At 39.9% G+C, this 21,247-nt stretch overlaps 1 protein-coding gene across 1 annotated transcript in view; it reads right to left on the bottom strand.

Annotated features, from left to right (window-relative positions):
• The window catches only part of ANOS1 (anosmin 1), a 171,804-nt gene that overhangs the window by 7,433 nt on the left and 143,124 nt on the right, over positions 1-21,247 (bottom strand). The window contains exons 8-9 of the mRNA XM_057719056.1: positions 17,440-17,584; positions 8,963-9,109 (exon numbers count right to left, since the gene is read on the bottom strand). Coding sequence (XP_057575039.1) covers positions 8,963-9,109; positions 17,440-17,584 — 292 coding nt within the window. The remainder of the gene's footprint in view (positions 1-8,962; positions 9,110-17,439; positions 17,585-21,247) is intronic.

The following is a 21,247-nucleotide window of genomic DNA, read 5'->3' as shown; positions in this document are numbered from 1 at the left end:
ATTCAAATGAACAGGCTGTCTTTTAAACAATCCTTCGTGGCACTTTTTGAGACGCACACACAGCAGTCCATGCTTTTCCAAGCTTAATCAAAAACTGGCACGCATTTCGCACGCACGTCTACACAGTCAGTGCTCGTTATCCACACGAGTTAGGGTTTAGAAAATCACCGTGAACGCCAAATTAGCAAACCCTGGATGGCTGCTTCTTGGGGAAACACAGGGTTAGCTTCCTGTGAGCCTCTGGTGACCACATTTTTCTCAGCCAGTCAGTACATAATCTTATTTTACGTGTGTTTTTGTTTTTTAAAAACTTATTTAATATATGTTTCTTATGAATTCATAGTTAATTGTAATATTTCTTTACTTAGAAGACTCTAGTTGAAACCATTTTCATGATCCTGGGTAGCAAGACGGTAAATTTCTTTTGCTTTCAGCCTCACAATAGCGCCTCCAGTGTACTTTTTTTAAATCCATCATCATCTCAAAAATGACCAAGTTAGCCACTTTTTTACCTTTTCAGAACTTTGTCACACACTATGTGACTCTAGCACCTCACAGGCAGCCTCGGGTGTAAATCAGCAACTTTTCTCTTCCTTTTTCTGGATGCATTACTGACTCCTTCACACTGAACTCCCAGCCCAAAGCACCACGACTCACACCTGGAGGGACACAGGCCAGCCATGTATCTTCACCATAAGGCACCATGTTGCCTTCTTACTGAGAAGGCTTAGAGACACCAGGCAGCACTCCAGCACTATGCTTGGGGCCACTTTCAACAGAACAAATCTCCAACAAAAAGCAAGAAAATGCAACAAAACATTAAAAAACCCAAGGCACTAAACAAAGCATGCAAAGGACGTGTTCCTGGTAGGAGAGTGGAAACAAGAGGGCATCGTCCCCTCAGCTTCAGGTGGGAAAGTGTACGTGGGGTGACTCAAGCCCATCCCCACAAAAGACCACCAAAGCACCCCCAGTACTGGTTTGGGGTTAAATAAGTCTTGGTGACTACACGAATCTTCAAATAAACAGAATCTGTGCGTAGGGAGGATCCACTGTCTCTCCTTTCATTCTAAAATCAGTAACATAAGGTAGCTTTCTAAAAAAACAAATTCCACCACATTTTCATATGTTACCTTTAGGCCAGTCTTCACCCTCTGGTACAAAGATATTGACAGAAGTGGTTCCACTGCCGTCATTTGATTTAAATAGTGATCCTTGCGGGACCATGTTTCCAGCACTTTACACGCAGTCTCAGCAGTGTGTGACATCGCTCCCTCTTCTTGAAACCCCTGCCCTCCTTGGCTTCTGTCCCAAATCTCCCCGTCTCCTCCAGTTCCTCTGGGAAGTCACTGGCAGTGTCCTTTGCTGCATCACCCCCCGCCCTTTGTCCTGCCACTGAAACTGGCATTCCTCCACACCAGGTCCTGGTCCCTCATCTCCCTAGGGGATCCCGCCCTTATTTAAGTATGTATTCTTAAACTCTACTTTATTATGGTCCAAGTACTACTTTACAACGGTACGATGTTTTACATATAATAGTTGCTTACAGATATTTGTTTGCAATGACTTTTCTTAGCTATAAATAATACTGTTAGCTTGTTTCTATATAAATATTCTGGTGAATTACTAGTAAATGATCAACCAAGTAACCAAGAAGAAAGCAAAGCAAAGTGCTTCTGACTAATCCTTATTTTAAATAAACAGATTAAACAGCCCCCCAAAAATAAACATTATGTCTACAATCATCACTTTTAGTCAACATTGTACTCAAAGTCTCAGCCAGTGTTAAGACGGGAAAGAAGCAAAATGTGAAAGGTCTGGAAAGGAAAATATAACAGTCTCCTTATTTATGGACTACATGATTGTTTTTATAGATAATGAAAAAGAATCATCAGAAGAAATGGTTTAATCGACAAGATAATATAACAATATGTTTGGATTCACAGTCAATATAAAAATATAAAATATATATGCCAGCAACAAAAATTAGAAAGTGAAATGGAGGAAAAGTATGCCATCTATAATAGGATCAAGATAAACACACATACCTTGAAATAATCATATTAAAAGGCATTATAGCCTCTATGTGATATATTATAAAACATAGCTGAGAGAAAAATTTAAATCCTGATAAAATGATGTACCATGTTCATAGATTTTTAAGATGTGACATCTCCAGTCATTGACGTAGACATTAACTGTAATCTCAGTAAAGATTTCATGAGGCTTTTTTTTGTGGAAACTGACAAACTAATGCAGATATTTATATAAAAATACAAAGGGTCAAGAATAGTCAAGATAATTTGAAAAGGTAAAAATATTATTTAAAAGATTTATAAATTTACAGTAGTTAAGACAATATGGTATTGTCACAAAGATGGAAAATATGCCAATTGAGTCTATAGAAAGTTCCAAAAGTAACTTGCACATGTATATTTGATTGAGGGCAAAGATGGCAGCACAGAGCTTTGAGAGAAGAATTACTTTTCAAGTAAATGATATTAGATCAGTTGGAGATGAAAAGAAAAATAGCATTGTGTGTGTTGACCACATCGCTATGAGATTAGAAATGAAATACAAGAAAAAAATGCAAAAAAAAACACAAACATGTGGAGGGTAAACAGTATCTGACTAAACAACCAATAGATCACTGAAAAAGTCAAAGAGGCAATAAAAAAATACCTAGAGACAAGTGAAAACGAAAACATGATGATCCAAAACCTATAGGGCACAGCAAAAACAGTTCTGTGAGGGAAGTTTATAGTGATACAAGCTTACCTCAGGAAACAAGAAAAATCTCAAACAACCTAATCTTACACCTAAAGCAACTAGAGAAAGAAGAACAAACAAAACCCAAAGTTAGTAGAAGAGGAGAAATCATAAAAAGAAACAAATGAAATAGAGACTTAAAAAATAATAGAAAAGAGCAAAGAAACTAAAAGCTGGTTCTTTGTCATTTCAGAGTTGATAAACCTTTTACCAGATTCATCAAGAAGAAAAAGGGAGAGGGCTCAAATCAATAAAATTAGAAATGAAAAAGGAGAAATTACAACCAACACCAGAGAAAGAACTGTAAGAGACTACTGTGACCAACTGTACACCTAGAAGAAATGGACAAATTCTTAGAAAGGTACCATCTCCCAAGGCTGAACCAGGAAGAAATAGGAAATATGAACAGACCAATTACCAGTACTGAAAATGAAACTGTGATTTTAAAAATCCCAAAAACCAGAGTCCAGGACCAGATGGCTTCACAGGCAAGTTCTATTAAACATTTAGAGAAGAGCTAACACCTATGCTTCTGAAACTATTCTAAAAAACTGCAGAGGAAGGAACACTTCTGAATTCATTCTGTGAGGCCACCATCACTCTGATACCAAAACCAGACAAAAATACCACAAAAAAAGAAAATTATAGGCCAACATTTTTGATGATCATAGATGCAAAAATCCTCAACAAAATACTAGCAAACAGAATCCAACAGCACATTAAAAGGATCACATATCATGATCAAGTGGGATTTATCCCAGGGATGCAAGGATTTTTCAGTATCTGTAAATGAATCGATATGATACACTGCCTTAGCAGACTGAAGAACAAAAACCATATGATCATCTCAATAGATGCAGAAAAAGCTTTTGATAAAATTCAACACCAATTTATGATAAAAAAAAAAAAAACAACTCTCCAGAAAGTGGGCATAGAGGGACCCCATCTCAACATAATAAAGGCCATATATGACAAAACCACAGCTAACATCATACTCAGTGGTAAAAAGCTGAAAGCATTTCCTCCAAGATCAGGAACAAGACAAGGGTGCCCACTCTCGCCACTTTTATTCAACATAGTTTTGGAAGTCCTAGCCATGGCAGTCAGAGAAGAAAAGGAATCCAGGTTGGAAAGGAAGATGTAAAACTGTCACTGCTTGCAGAGGACATGACAGCATACATAGAAAACCCTTAAGATACTATCAGAAAACTACTAGTGCTCATGGATGAATTCAGTAAAGTTGCGGGATACAAACTTAATATACAGAAACCTGTTGCATTTCTATACACTAACAACAAAGTACTAGAAAGACAAATTAAGGAAACAATCCCATTTACCATCACATCAAATCAACAACTCTCCTAATGATTGGAAAAAAGCAAACAAAAAAGAAATCCCTCTATAATATGAATAAAATGTTTAAGAAAAAGAAAAAAAGAGTATAAATACCTAGGGATAAACCTACCGAAGGAAGCAAAAGACCTGTACTCCAAAACCTAAGACACTGATGAAAGAAACTGAAGTTGACATAAACAGACGTAAAGATACACTACATTACTAGGTTGGAAGAATCAATATTGTTATAATCACCATACTGCCCAAGGCAATCTACACATTCAGTGCAATCCCTATCAAGTTACCAGTGCCATTTTTCACGGAACTAGAACAAAAAATTTTTAAATTTGTATGAAACACAAAAGACCCCAAATAGCCAAAACAACCTTGAGAAAGAAGAACAGAGCTGGAGGAATCACAGCTCCCTGACTACAGCTTATACTACAAAGCTACAGTAATCAAAACAGTATGGTACTGGCACAAAAACAGAAATATAGATCAATGGAACAGGATAGAAAGCCCAGAGATAAACTCATGTCCCTATGGTCAGTTAATCTACAACAAAGGAGGCAAGAATATACATTGGAGAAATGACAGTGTCTTCAATAAGAAGACTGTTGGGAAAACTGGACAGCTACATGTAAAAGAATGAAATTAGACCATTTCTATATCTCTAACACCATATACTATACACCATACAAAATAACGTCAGAATGGCTTAAAGACTTAAATATAAGTCATCATACCATAAAACACCTAGAATAGAACATTGGTAAAATATTCTCTGATGTAAATCATACAAATGTTTTCTTAGGTCAGTCTCCCAAGGCAATAGAAATAAAAGCAAAAATAAACAAATGGGACCTAGTCAAAATTACAAGCTTTTGCACAGAAAGGATACCATAAACAAAATAAGAAGACAACGTATGGACTGGGAGAAAATATTTGCAAATGATGCAATTGACAAGGGCTTAATTTCCAAAATATACAAATAGCTCATTCAGCTTAATAACAAGAAAACAAACAACCCAATCAAAAAATGGGCAGAAGATCTAAGCAGGCATTTCTCCAAAGAAGACATACAGATGGTCATCAGGCACATGAAAAGATGTTCCATGTCGCTAATTATTAGAGAAATGCAACTTGAAACTACAATGAGGTACCACCTCACACTGGTTAGAATGGCCATCATTAAAAAGTCTACAAACAATAAGTGCTGGAGATGGTATGGAGGAAAGGGAACCCTCTTGTACTGTTGGTGGGAATGTAAATTGGTGCAGCCACTATGGAGAACAGTATGGAGGTTCCTTTAAAAATTAAAAATAGAACTACCATAGAATCCAGCAATCCCACTCCTGGGTGTATGTCTATATAAAACTATAAAAAGATACATGCATCCCTATGTTCATAGCAGCACTATTTACAATAGCCAAGATACAGAAGCAACCTAAATATCCATCCACAGATGAATGGATAAAGAAGATGTGGTACATATATACAATGGAATACTACTCAGCCATAAAAAAATAACAAAATAATGCCATCTGCAGCAACATGAATGGATCTAGAGATTATCATACTAAGTGAAGTCAGAGAGAGAAAGACAAATATATGATGTCACATATGTGGAATCTAAAAAAATGATAAAAATAAAATTGCTTACAAAAAGAAATAGACTCAAGGCTTAGAAAACAAACTAAGGGAGATGTGGGGGCGGGGGAAGGGATAAATTAGGAGTTTGTGATTAGTAGATACAAATTACTATCTATAAAGTAAACAACAATAGCCCATCACTGGAACAAACCAAATCTCTGTCAGCTGCTGAAAAGAGATACAGATGCAGGTGTAGCAGGGACGACTGAACACCAATACAAATGGATGAATCCCTGCTTCCTGCAACAGGATGGATGAGTGTCCCACATGCAGTGGTCACTGCGAGAAGACTTGGAAACTGTATGATTCCATCTGTATAAATTCAGATACAGGTAAAACCAATCTCCAATGTTAGAAGTCAGGATAATGGTGGTTACTCTCCGGTGCTTGAGATGTTTACATCTCCTATATGTTTACATTTTCATTTCATTACACAAGATGTTTACATTTTCAATATTATATTAACAAAATGTTTTATTAATATTAGTATGTCATACCGACATACAATTCTAATTTGAAATTGATAAATACAGTCATCCTTTGGTACCCACTGGAGATTGGGGATTGGATCCCTGCCTTGGATACCAGATTCCCAGGACGCTCAGGTCTCACAGTTAGCTCTTCGTATCTTCATGGGTTCTGCGTCCTTGGATTCAACCAACTGCTGCTCTTAAATATAGTACACAATCCACAGTTGGTTGAATTCGCAGATAAAGAACCCACTGATGTGCAGGGCTGACTGTGCAACAGATCTAGTAAATTTTACAATTTAATATTAATTTAAAACTATTAAATGTCATAATGTGGATATATTAACATACTTTAATAATATTGAGTAAATAAAATTTAATTTAAATTAACATACGATAGTGATAAAGTATTAACGTTGGTAATGTTATTTTAGCTACAGGACAAATTTCAGCTGCTTGGAAGAAAATTCTGGAACAAGAAGAGCTCCAACACCAATATCCCCAAAGCCTCGTGAGCGGATATCCTGAATAAAACTGCACTTCAGAAAAAAAAGAATTTTAAAAACTAAATTCTTGAAACAATCTATTTTGCTTAAAATAAATTTTGTCTTAAAATGCACAGAAATGATAAATATAAAAATGTATGTTAAGTAACTCTAAAAGTACTATTTCAGTAATGCAAAATAAATAACTAAGACTACAGAAAACAAAGGGAAAAAATGAACATATTCCAAAGATAGAGAAAAGAATCTATTCTAAGGATGAATGTTGATTGCAGTATTAATTATAAGATGGAAATTCTGAAGGCAGCTAAATATTTGACTGTAGTGGAATTATTATGAAACCTAACATCCATGAACACAGCCATTTAAAATGTTATTAAAATCCTAACAGTAGAGGATATGAATACAATATTACATGAAAATGTGTTTATGTTTTACACACATACACATATACAACAACTGAGTGAGAAACAGAGGCATAGGAAACTTCTGAAAGAAAATCCACTAAAGCACTATTTCCATGAAATGATATTGAGAAGAGAATCAGATTTTTTATTCTGTTTTCCAATTTATTTGTGTTATAGGTCTTTTATTTAGAACAAGAATTTACAGTGCAAAATAATGACTGTTTTGAGTGTTCAGGACACAAGATCAGCCTTTTAGGAAAGACATGAAGACAGATCAATATTCCTGAAATGATAAAATGTAAGAGCAGATGTCGGTATGTGATACAGATTCCTGGGAATCAAAGGCAACCCATTCAGACTTGAGAACAAACAGCAAAGCATTCAATAGTAATAATAATAATAGTAATAAAAATATGTTTTTTTCAGCTACTCTTTCCTTAGTACTGTGTCTTGATGGTGATGTCTGCACAAGCACCTTACATCACAGTGCTCTTCACTGCAGAGAACAAATATAGAACTCTTAGAGGGAAACACAGGCAGAACACTCTCTGACATAAATCTCAGCAAGATCATTTTGATCCACCTCCTAGAGTAATGAAGATAAAAACAAAAATAAACAAATGGGACCTAATTAAACTTAAAAGCTTTTGCACAGCAAAGGAAACCATAAACAAAAATGAAAAGACAACCTACGGAATAGGAGAAAATATTTGCAAACAATGTGACTGACGAGGCATTAATCTCCAAAATACACAAACAGCTCATGCAGCTCAATATCAAAAAAGCAAACAACCCAGTCAAAAAATGGGCAGAAGACCTAAATAGACATTTCTCCAAAGAAGACATACCAATGGCCGACAAGCACATGAAAAGATGCTCAACATCACTAATTATTAGAGAAATGCAAATCAAAACTACAATGAGATATCACCTCACACCAGTTAGAATGGCCATCATTAAAAAGTCTACAAACAATAAGTGCTGGAGATGGTGTGGAGAAAAGGGAACTCTCCTACACTGTTGGTGGGAATGTAAACTGGTGCAGCCACTATGGAGAACAGTATGGAGGTTCCTTTAAAAACTGAAAATAGAACTACCATATGATCCAGCAATCCTATCCTAGGCATATACTTAGACAAAACTCTAATTAGAAACGATACATGCACCCCTATGTTCATAGCAGCACTGTTTACAATTATGAGGATATGGAAGCAACCTCAGTGTCCATCAACAGAGGACTGGATAAAGAAGATGTGGTACATATATACAATGGAATACTACTCAGCCATAGAAAGGAATGAAATAATGCCGTTTGCAGCAACACGGATGGGCCTAGAGATGATCATATTAAGTGAAGTGAGTCAGACAAAGACAAATATCATATGATATAGCTTATGTGCAGAATTTTTAAAAAAATGATACAAATGAACTTATTTAGAAGGCAAAACAGACTCATAGACTTAGAAAACAAACACGGTTACCAAAGGGGAAAGGATGGGGAGGGATAAATTGGGAGATTGGGATTGACATATACACACTACTGTATATAAAATAGATAATTAATAAGGATCTACTGTATTGCACAGGTAACTCTGCTCAATATTCTGTAATAACCTGAATGGGAAAAGAATTTGAAAAAGAATAGATACATGTATGTGTAAAACTGAATCACTTTGATGTACACCTGAAACTAACACAACATTAATCAACTATACTCCAATATAAAATAAAACTTAAAAAATAACAACAAATAAAGACCCTTGACCTGCAGCTCCAGCCATCCATGAGGCAGAAAAAAAAATAATAAAGAGAAGTATCTGCCCACCTTCAGTCTTTTTCCAGTAGACCTTCACTTGCAGCTGGTTGTCTTGATAGAACGGAGCTCCAATTTCCAGGAGGCGAGTGGGCCGTCGTCTTTGAAAGGGAGGCTGTATTTGCATCACGCTTTTTCTAGCTTTCCCAAGTTGTTCTTCTGTAACAAAACACAACATTCTGATTTACTTGTTAAAAATAGATCTGTAACCTGATAGTAATCCCTGTGTATTTAATTTCACTCTGCTATTCATTCATATTTAGTGCCTGATTTTTAAAATGTAGTGCAACTACAGATTCCTTCCTGCTCAAGCTGATGACACCTCCCCCTTCATCACACGCTGGAATGCATACTTAAAAGTATACCATATATACTACACAGAATCCCCCGAATTTAAATTGGTAATCAACATACATTCACCAGCCTTGAAAGATGCTCTGATTTCAGTAATAGGTAGAAACAATATTTCTCACGATAGATTTTTTTGCAGTTATGAAGTAAATGAAATAATATTAAAATACCATTTCATGAGAACAGTATAGGTAGCTTTTCACAGAGGTACCAGCATGTTATGTTCCTCCATCTTTAGAGAGCCAGATGAGAATTTTTATGGCTTAATAGGAAGGATACCAACAATTCGTGCTCTCAAATCTCTCCTTTACCAGTTCATTGATTTTAGAAGTTGCACATTTAGAAATTCTGTCCTTGGAGACAAGACTCTTCTGCTTTCAGAATTCCAAATAGCCCTTTGAGAGATAACAGCTTAAGCTGTATTGATTATAAACCGGTCAGAAATGTGTTATCAAAACTTTTCCAACAGAGCTGTGACGTTTGCATTCTTGGGAAGGTGGGAAGGTAGGAAGGAAAAGGGAAAGATGAGAATGAATGGGGAGAATTCCTGCCCTACGGTGAGGCAGGATAAGTAAAGGAAGACTAAGGACCCCAGAAGAAACAGTACATCAAAATGTGTACTTCTCCTTATAGGGGTGTGCCCTTTAAACCATCCATGCAGTGGATCTGATGAAAAGGGAAGGGAAACTTACATTAGTTGGTACTTATATTTTAGTTTAAGTAATTCAAATGAATGTTTGGATGACTCAGACACATCTATTAGGTTAAGGGTTCTGCATCCAAATCCAGTGTGTGTATGAGGGGTTCCCCACACCAGCCATTCTCAGACTCCAGCAGGGTGTCCTACAGTGCAACTCAACTCTGACAGTTTCTACCTGCAGACAGCATCAGATCCCACAGGGTAAGGGCTCAGTCCTCCAACACTGCCCTCCCTTCAGATGCCAGTCTCAAGTTCAGGTTGTCATCCATGCTTCTGATGACCTGCTATAGATGGGGGGGGGGAGGGGTTCCAGAGACCCCTTCCTCACTCAATTAATTTGCAAGAGCAGTTCACAGAACTCCAAGATATATTTTACTTAGTAGATTACCCATTTATTATAAAAGGATATAACTCAGCAACCTAAGTGTCCATCAACAGAGGAATGGATAAAGATGTGGTATATATATATATATATATATATATATATATATAATGATGGACTACTACTCAGCCATGAAAAGGAATGAAATATTGCCATTTGTAGCAACATGGATGGACCTAGAGATTATCATACTAAATGAAGTCAGACAAAAACAGATACCATATAATATCACTTATACATGGAATCTAAAATATGACACAAATGAACTTATCTACAAAACAGAAACAGACTTACAGACATAGAAAAGAAACGTATGGTCACAAAAGCAGGGAGGAATGGAGGAATAAATTAGGAGTTTGATATTAAAATATACACTACTATATATAAAAGAGAGAACCAATAAGGGCCTATTGTATACCACAGGGAACCATACTCAATATTTTGTTATCACCTATAATGGAAAATAACATGAAAAAGAGTGTATGTGTGTGTATAACTGAATCACTGTCCTGTACACCTGAAAGTAACACAACATTGTAAATCAACTATACTTGAATTTAAAAAAACAAAAAACCAAAGACAGTAACAAAAAAGACTGTTCTAAGGATGATGATCTATAACATAGATAAACCTGTATAGAAATGGTCACATCAATACTGCTTGTCACGTAAGCTCATATTTAGCTCATGAAAACAAGGGCATCTATCTTCAAAGTTAATAATGCCTAAGTATAAATTTTGATTTATGTAGATATATGAAAAATGGAAAGAAAAAAAAAGGATACAAGTCAGAAGTAGCCAGATGGAAGAGATGCACGGGGAGGGGGGTGGGGAAAGGGGGTGGAGCTTCCACACTCTGAGGGAGTCACTCTCCCAGCAGGCGTTCACCACCCAGGTTCACTCTGAACCCCGTTCTTTTGGATTTTTACAGAGGCGTCATTACACAGGCATGCTGATTAAATTATTAGCCGCTGATGACTGAATTCCACCTTCAGCCCCTCTCCCTTCCTCAAAGGTGGGGTGGGAAGGGGAGACTGAAAAGTCCAACCTTCCAATCATCCCTTGGTTCCTCTCCAGACCACCCCCATCCTCAGGTATTTTCCAAAAATCACCTCATTCACGTAACAAAAGACACCTTTATCGCTCTCATCACTTGGGAAATTCCAAGAGTTTGGGGGAGCTTTGTGCCAGGAATATGTCGACACCAAATATGTCTTCTTATAAATCACAACATCAAAGGCTGTAAGAGACACTGCTTCCCAGCATGCAGACACCAGGGCAGCAAGCTTGGAGGCAGAGGAGGGCGCTGGGACATGGAAAACTCACAAGGCGCAGCACCCAACCACACCCCTTTTTTTTTTTAAATGTGAAGAAGTGAATTTTATTTTATTTATTTTTATGAATGTATTTATTTATTTTTTGACTGTGTTGGGTCTTTGTTGCTGCGCGTGGGGTTTCTTTAGCTGAGGTGAGCGGGGGCTACTCTTCGTTGTGGTGCGCGGGCTCCTCACTGCCGTGGCTTCTCTTGTTGCGGAGCATGGGCTCTAGGTACATGGGCTTCTGTAGTTGCGGCACATGGGCTCAACAGTGTGGCTCACGGGCTCTAGAGCGCAGACTCAATAGTTGTGGCGCACGGACTTAGTTGCTCCACAGCATGTGGGATCTTCCTGGAGCAGGGATCGAACCTTTGTCCCCTGCATTGGCAGGCGGATTCTTAACCACTGCACCACCTAGGAAGCCCCACACCCCTTTCTTGACACCACCATGTGGTTACAGAAACCTGCTGGTTACACCTAAACCATTTTTTAAAAGAATTAAAGGTTTAAGATTTTCATAAGCCCATTTACGCTTCTAATTCCTTTAATAACCTGTGACGTTAAGACTTTGCCAGCAGACAACCAAGACAGTTTAGATAATGTTTAATCTCTCTGAATTTTGTCTTCCTCCTGTCTTTTATATCCATGGAGACTTTCATTTCTCACTGTAGATGAAAGAACGTGCATATCTATACCTTTGCTGCTTTATTGAATGATTCCGGCACGGACATACATGGACATGCCCCATGCAGAGGACAGAAGTGATCCTTCAGTCCTGGGAGGACGTTCCTGACTCAGAGTCTGTCCTCCACTTTCAGCAGGAAACAAATATGGAATAAAAATCATTCCTTCACATTCTGAAAAAGTATGGGGTCTGATTTGTACTCTTTAATAGTCCTAAAACTTAAGAGAATTGACTATGCTATTTCTCCAGATGTCAAAATTTTGATTATAGATTGAGAGATTCGGAGTATTTTCTCTCCACTCCATTTTTATTTTTGAGAGCTGGAAGAATATCCCAGTTGCATGAGGCAACTATATAAAACATTCGGAATCTGTCAACCTTAGAAATATTCCTCCTGCCTCCAAGAAAGCAAGGTATATTTCCATTAAAGATGGTATTATGTCTTTTCTCCTTCAAGGGACCCTTTTATAAAACTGTATGAACATTCAGGGCTCTGCTTGCATTGAAATATTTGTCATTAAAACACCTAGCAGCCTGCAGACCTGGAAAAATATAATTCAAAAAATAATTTATGTGCTGACATTTACCACTCTCCTTCCTATAAAATATAATCTCCCTTGCTTATACTATAACGTTGTAATTATTCTTTACTTCTGGTTGGTTCATGATGAAATATATAGTGTGCTTGTAAAAGTCGCACACTAGTGTTTATGAGATTATATATCCACATTGGGTTATAAGGAACAGCCTGACACGTACTCAGCTATATCCTGCCGAATCCTTTGCGAAGCCGGTCTCTTCTGAAGGCTACCCTGATGCCCAAACAATAGGTATTATGACAGGTACTCTGCACTATCACTTCTTTTATTTTCCTGAATCTGCATGACGGGAATCAGTTCAGCCTAGCATAAAGTGGCCTTTGGTAGGTTAACTCTCATCTCTCTTTCTTGGTCATGTAAAATGTTCTCTCATTTTAAAAGATGATTAGAAAGTGACCGTAACGCTCACCACGAGCGTCTCCAGTGAGGAGGAACCGGTTGAGGTTGTAGGAAAGAGCGGGCGTCCCTGACTGACTTGGGTTCACAGGCGTTGCTGCAGCAGTGCTATGGGCCAGGCAGAGGCTTCTGCAGCACGTGGGCTCTCACGGCTGCTGCGGACACAAGGGGGACAATCCGTGTTCTCAGACCGAGATGAGTTCTTGGTCCAGCGGACGTACTTTTCAAGGTCGAGAAGGGATGGGTCTACACCCCACATGCAAAAGGAAGGACGCATCCACCCGAGATTCCAGAGGACGGGGAAAGATACACATGGGTGAGGGACAGGTGTGTTGGTATCAGGGGCTCTGAGTGGCTCACTGAGCTGGGGAATTCAGACAGTGTGGCGCCACATGGCTTACAGTGAGAGAGGAAGGTTTCTAATCACATCCGAGAGGAAGTGACAAGGAGCTAAGGAAAGAGGGTCTTACCAAGCTTCTTAGGGTGCCTTTGGGGACGCCCCAAGGAGGAGAGAGCGAGCCCTACATGTGCTCTGCAGACCCAGAGTCTGTCACAGTTTTGTCTGTGGCATGGACCGTGATGAGGCTCTCGATGACATGACCTCAACAAACGGCAAGCTGAGGCTGGATTTTTCTCTCCTTGTTCTTGCTTGTGGGCAGAAACACATATTAAATTATGGGAGTTTGCAATCCCATACCAGTCTCTAATGGGGAAGGAATGTTGTTCATTGGAAAAAGCAGAAGGAGACTAACAGGCAAACTTATTTTATACAATAGAGGAAATCCCCACCACCAGTAGGAAAAAAAAAAACAAAAAACGGGTCTTAGGAGCAGCAGAAGTTTAAAGGTTTTGCTTTGAGAAGACATTTGCGGAGGAATAAGGGGGAAGGCAATAAAGGATGAGATTGGGGGAGAAGTGAAAAGAGAAAACGTAGGTGACAGTCTTGAGATGGAACTCAGGCAGGAGAGTACTCTGTGATAAGGCTGATATTTTCTAAAGACTACTTTGGTGGGTATCTACAAAATAGATATTTAAGAAAGAGCACAAACAAAGATAAATCAAGAGATTAATTTGATAGGAAAGGTGACAGCGGCCTGAATAAGGGCAAGAATTGGACAGAATTTGAAATTAGAGACAAAGGGACTTTCTAACGAATTGCATTTCTGGAGAGAAAGGAGAGCAAAGCACGGCGAATGACTTCTCTGGATCTTTGACTTGAACAAGAGGGGTGAATGATGGTGCCTCTGGGGTCAGGAGAGGAACATGTGTGAGGGGGAAGTGCAGAGCTTGGTTTGGGGGACGTTACCTTTGAAGTACCTGTTCGCCACCCCAGAGGAGCTGCTGAGCAGGCAGCTAGACATATACCTCTGCTTTCAGGGAGCATCAGGGGGGAGACATAGGGTGGTCTTAGCACGTGCAGGGTTATGACAGCCACGGGACCCACTGAGGTCTCCAAGGGAGGGAACGGCCCCCCCTTCCTTCATTCCCCACCCCACCCTGATTCTCTGCACACACAGTGCTCTCTTCCAACTGTGCACTTGTGGGGGGTGATGCCCTGTGCCTTGTGGCCCACAGAGCACCCATTCTTCAGGACCCAGGAGGAGTGCTGCGCTCTTGGTCCCCACAGCCATGTCAGTCTGTCTGCCTCCACTCTTCCCTGTAGCTGTGTATGCAATGGACTGGTCTCTGTGTAATCATGGTGACGTGGTTCTCTCCCAGATTCAACACTAGGCACTTTGAAGGCAGAGTCAAAATGTGTCTAGTGCTGGCAGCAATGTGTGTGTATAAGTGTGTTTGCACATGTATATCTATGCATGTAAGTATATGCATGAACACATATACACATATAAATACATGGTACATATATACTATATAATGTGCACATACTCTATACACTGTATATATTATCTAACATACATATGTTTATGCTACGAAACAGTGTACAACACTATGATACTAATTATTCCCATCATTAGACATAGTTTGATGACTGAATGGATGACTGCACTAAAAAATCAATGAATGGTGGGAATGTAAGTTGGTGCAGCCACTGTGGAAAATAGTACGGAGGTTCCTCAGAAAACTAAACATACAGCTACCACATGATCCAGCAATCCCACTCCTGGCCATATATCCAGACAAAACTATAATTCAAAAAGACACATGCACCCCCATGTTCACAGCAGCACTATTCACAATAGCCAAGACATGGAAGCAACCTAAATGTCCATCAACAGATGAATGGATAAAAAAATGTGGTACATACATGCAATGGAATATTACACAGGCATAAAAAAGAATGAAATAATGCCATTTGCAGCAACATACATGGACCTAGACATTATCATAGTAAGCAAAGTAAGTTAGAGAAAAACAAATACCATATGGTATTACTTATATGTGGAATCTATTACAAAATATGACACAAATGAACCTATCTGTGAAACAGAAACAGAATCATGGACGTAGAGAACAGACTGGTGGTTGCTAAGGGGGTGGGGAAGTGAGGGAGGGATGGATTGGGAGTTTGGGATTAGCAGATTAAACTATTACATACAGAACAGATAAACAACAAGGTCCTACTATAGAGCACAAGGAAGTATATTCAATATCCTGTGATAGAGTGAAGTGAGTCAGAAAGAGAAAAACAAATATCATATATTAACACATATACGCGGAATATAGAAAAATGGTACAAATCAACTGGTTTGCAAGGCAGAAATAGAGACGCAGATATAGAGAATAAACATATGGACACCAAGGCGGGGAGACTGGGAGTGGGGGGTGGGGAGGTGATGAATTGGGAGATTGGGATTGCCATATATACATTACTAATAAGAAAAAAATTACCAAATTGTACACTCTAAATATATGCAGTGTATTGTATGTCAATTATATCTCAAAAGTTCTTAAAGAAAAAAAATCCATAATGGAAAGAATATATTAAAAAATAATGTATGTACACGTATAACTAAATCAGTTTGCTGTATAGAAGACATTAACACAAGATTGTAAATCAACTTATAGTTCAATAAAAAAAATTGATTAAAAAAAATCAATGAAGTTACTAAACACATAGAAATGTTTCCATGAGCATTTTTACGTAAAAGTTGTACTGTACCCAGACTTATACACAGAAATCCACTTCATCTCCAAAAGGACTATTTCTCAAATCGGTAGCAAGCTCTGTTTGCAGCACTGTTTGGAAAGCACCGTCTCCAGCGGACCTGCGGGCTGGACCCCAGCTTCCCAGGTAGAAGAAGGTAACTATGGGTGCATCGAGCTCTGCGGAGCCAGCCTCGCCGTCCTAAACTCAACAGGCTCTTCACACCTTCCGCGTCTGACCAGGCCCAGTGCCGCAGTGAAAGCAGATCCCGCGGGGCCCTGTGAGCCCGGGGAAGCAGCACCGTGGAGACCCCCGCAGCCTCTCCCAACTCGCCTCCCATCTGCCCGTCCCCAGAGCCCTGGCAGCAGCTCCCCCGCAGTCTTCTCACCAGTCCCCCCCCCACCCCAGGAGCAGAGCCAGAAACACCACGTGACGCATTTTCCGGCTCAGAGATGAGCGTCTCCAAAGACCCTCCTTTTGCTTTGCTCAGTTCGCACCAAACAGACTAGTTTAGAAACACTGGCAGCAAGGAAACGGGTATGGGGATAATTTAGTCACTGCCCCCAGTGGAGTATTAGGTAGCCTTTTGTAGGAATTGTGACAGTGTGTAAAACCAGTGAAAAAGGGCATGTCGCATTTTTAGGAGGGAAGCAGCAGTTTCTAACAGTTCAACTGTATGGATCCTCCTTAATACAAGTACACATGCGCCTAAGGTCCCCGAATCTTGTAAATATAAGCACTTGTTAGCATGAGACACCTTTCCTTCTTAAATTTCCATTGTGTCACCAAAATACTGCACATGAAATAGGTAAAAATCATAAGAAAAACTCAAAGGTAAAACTTGTACGCATCATAGTTCAAAGGACATACTTACGTGCATACTTACGTGTATACCGGTGAGCAGATTTTCCATGTAAAGATTCCAAATGAGAGGATGGAACTTTAAGGCACTTACTGTTGTGGGCGGCGTGTGTGGACGTGAACTGGAAGGAGACCTTGGCGCTCTTGAGGCGCGTCTGGCCCCAGTAGGTGATGGCCTGCAGCTCCACCGTGTAGTCGCAGTCGGGCTGCAGTGGCTCCAGTGTCACAGAATTCTGAGACTGCGGGTGGAGGGAACACACACAGACTCCATCACAAGCCTGCCCTGCTTCTCAGCTTCCCTGCAGACCTCCTGTGTCCTCGTGAAGCACACCAGCGCCTCCCTGTCTGCCCGGACTAAGATCACAAAACTTTACACATCCTTAGCATCTGAAAATCCAGTTTTACTGTGGATCAAAATAAATGTCATACAAAAGCACAAACACTTTTTTTTTAAGATGGATTTATTTTTATTTTTTTCCTTTTTTAGCTGCATTGGGTCTCTGTTGCTCTGCGCAGGCTTTTTCTAGCTGGGCTGAGCGGCGGCTACTCTTCATTGCGGTGCACAGGCTTCTCAGCAGTGGCTTCCCTTGTTGCGGAGCATGAGCTCTAGTAGGTGCACGGGCTTCAGTAGTTGTGGCTCATGGGCTCTAGAGTGCAGGCTCCGTAGTTGTGGCACATGGGCTTTAGTTGCTCCACGGCATGGGGGATCTTCCCGGACCAGGGATGGAACCTGTGTCCCCTGCATTGGCAGGCGGATTCTTGACCACTGTGCCACCAGGGAAGTCCCACAAACACTTTTTGTGAAACTGTGTTCCTAATCCCATTATTGGATGCTCTCCAATAGCAGGAAAATGAATAATTCTGTCCCCTCACTCCTTACAAGATATTGCCTTACAGAGAGAAGAGAGCTCTTTATAACAGACTAGCAGAGGCTCGTGTTAGCACACACCTGGAAAGATTATGAATTGGCATTCACTGTATTTCTCTGGTTTTATCCTAAATCTTCTATGAGTAAATTTCCACCAAAAGTTGTAAGAAAAATCGACCTTGGGACTTCCCTGGTGGTCTAGTGGTAAAGAATCTGCCTTCCAGTGCAGGGGAGGCGGGTTTGGTCCCTAGTCAGGGAACTAAGATCCCACGTGCCGCAGAGCAACTGAGCCTGCACACCACAACTACTGAGCGCTTCAGCTACAGAGCCTGCATGTTGCAAACCACAGAGCCCACACACACTGGAGCCTGCGCGCCACAACTAGAGAAGAGAAAACCTGCACACCACAACTAGAGAGGAGCCCTCGCATCACAACGAAAGATCCCGCATGCAGCAACGAAGACCCAATACAGCCAAAAATAAATAAATAAATAATAAATCTTAAAAAAAAAAAAAACCAGAAAAATCAGCCTGACAAAATGCTTAAAGCACTTCTTAATGGCTTGCAGGTATAATAACATAATCAGGACTTCCCTGGTAGTGCAATGGTTAAGAATCCACCTGCCAATGCAGGGGACATGGGTTCGATCCCTGGCCTGGGAAGATCCCACATGCCACGGAACAACTAAGCCTGTGCACCACAACTACTGAGCCTGTGCTCTAGAGCCCGTGAGCCACAACTACTGAGCCCACGAGCCACAACTACTGAGCCCATGTGCTGCAATTATTGAGGCCCGAGGGCCTAGAGCCTATGTTCCACAAGAAGAGAAGGCACCACAATGAGAAGTCCATGCACTGCAAAGAAGAGTAGCCCCCACTCGTCACAACTAGAGAAAGCCCATGCACAGCAATGAAGACCCAATGCAGCCAATAAAAATAAAATAAATTTATTAAAGAAAATAATATAGTCAAGTCTCTTACGAGAACTTGGAATTAAGAGAAATAAGTGGTTGTCTTAGAATTCAAACATTCATCAAAATATAGTATGTGTGCTATCAAATGGCCCCTAGGCTAAAAGACAACTGGTCTATAAATGGTCTAACTGGTGGTATTCACATTCATGAAGGGAAGAATGTGTCCGTTGCTAAGAGGACACCAGACATCAGACGGTCAGTAGTAGCATGTGCTTTCCCTCAAGGAGCAGTCCAGTTGTGTGCAGCCATGCGCTATATGAAGGTACCATCAACTGGAGTTGCCAAATGTGGATCCCACAAGCGGATCCCACAAGCGGATCCCCTGTTTAAATACCACAATGACCTGTCTGCTTTCTCAGCATCTTTTTGGGTCATGTGAGACCTCTCTTCAGGGCGGGAACATGATTTTCATGGGCATTTCAGAGCCGTGAACACAACGTCCCCGTAAATTAATAGATGACATGCCCTCACGTGAGTCAGGATTTTGAGAGACCAGGTATCAGAACTTGGGCCACCTCCCATTGGGTTGGCTCTGGACGGCCGAAAGGACTGCATTTCCAGAAATGGAGGCTGACGGGCAGGCTCTAGACTGTGGTCCCTGTTCCCAGGCGAGGCCAGGCCGGCTCTTACCCGCACATCCCGTGGTATCGCCATGAAACCATGCATTTTCGTGCCCTTTCTTCCTCTGACCTGCAGGATGTCTATGAACTAGCAGTTCCCAATTTCTTTCAGTTAGGGTTTCTTGTTAGATTCTATGTCACTCTTCCTAAACTACTGTCTTCAAACAAGTAAATCAAAACTCACTTTTAAAGAGCATTTGCTTGAAAATCCCCAGTCCTCTTAGTTACCGAGGATATTAGGATAGAATCTTAGGAAATGAAAAGACATTGATCCCCAAGAAGAAAATTTCATAATTTCTCATGTTCTTCTATATGTTCCCAATTTCTGATCCTAATTCTCAATTGGCCAAATTTTAATATTGAGGACTTTATTGATTCCCATGACCTACGGCTTGCCTCTTGTGGATCCAGAAATACACGTCACTCATAAGATAGTGACCCGTGATTGAGGCTACTCTGGCCCTAACAATTATAATTAAATTCTCAGCTCATTTTTTATTTATCTAATTGACACATACTAGAAATAAACTGCAAACTTCCCTACTAATCCTTGATGCTGTTTGCTTATTAAGGGCATGTCTGGGGTGCGGGTGGGAGGTTCTCAGTGTTTCATTGCATCACTTTTTGCTGTCCATACCTGCGATTTCACAACTTTATCTCTTTCGGTCCTTTCTATGAGATAAGCACACATTACCAATGATCACTTGTCGTAGAGTCCGACAAAATAAAAGCTGGACCTGTCAGAAGGTTTCTTGAAAATAAAACCAAAACAGTATCACAGCCACGCATCAGTGATATGGACTCGGGGAGATCTGTCTTCTAATTCTCAATGGCACAGATATTGGAATCTTCGGTGCAAAAAAAAAAAAAAGTCTTGCTATCCTTCTAAAGCACTTTCAAATATTTATTTATTCATGGACTTCAACCTTATAAATTAGGGGGAAGGGTTAAGTTTTATAACAACAAGATAAAGGAACGTGTACTAAAAGGACACCACTCATTTTTATGCATTAAACATTTCACATGATGCAAAATGTTCAGTGTTATGGAGATCTCATTGCATCAAATGGTTCAGTGAAGATTTTATTTCTTGGCATGTGGAGAATAAGCCATTCCAAGTTCTTTTAATCCGTAAGAAAAGTATATTGTCAACCGTGCATTCTCTAAACTGTTTGCTGATCCACTGATTAGATTATAGGTGGGAGCACCTTGCAACACACGAGAAAAGCCATGAACATGTACGCTTCGATTTACAAGGGTGTCTTAAAAAAAAAAAAGAGACCTAGATGTCAAGGACATTTTGAATTGTGTCATTTTCAATGGTTAGACAGGTTAAGAGGGAGATCATTTGTGTTCCTTTGATTTCTAGAGTTGTGCCAGCTGTTTGGATATGAATAGGTCAACAGACTAAACTCACCTGTTCTCCCCTAAAATGTACAA

This window comes from Hippopotamus amphibius, chromosome X (genome assembly GCF_030028045.1).
Source record: "Hippopotamus amphibius kiboko isolate mHipAmp2 chromosome X, mHipAmp2.hap2, whole genome shotgun sequence".
Taxonomy (NCBI): domain Eukaryota; kingdom Metazoa; phylum Chordata; class Mammalia; order Artiodactyla; family Hippopotamidae; genus Hippopotamus; species Hippopotamus amphibius.
Note: the sequence above shows the minus strand (reverse complement) of the source record. Positions and strands in the feature narration are given on the sequence as shown.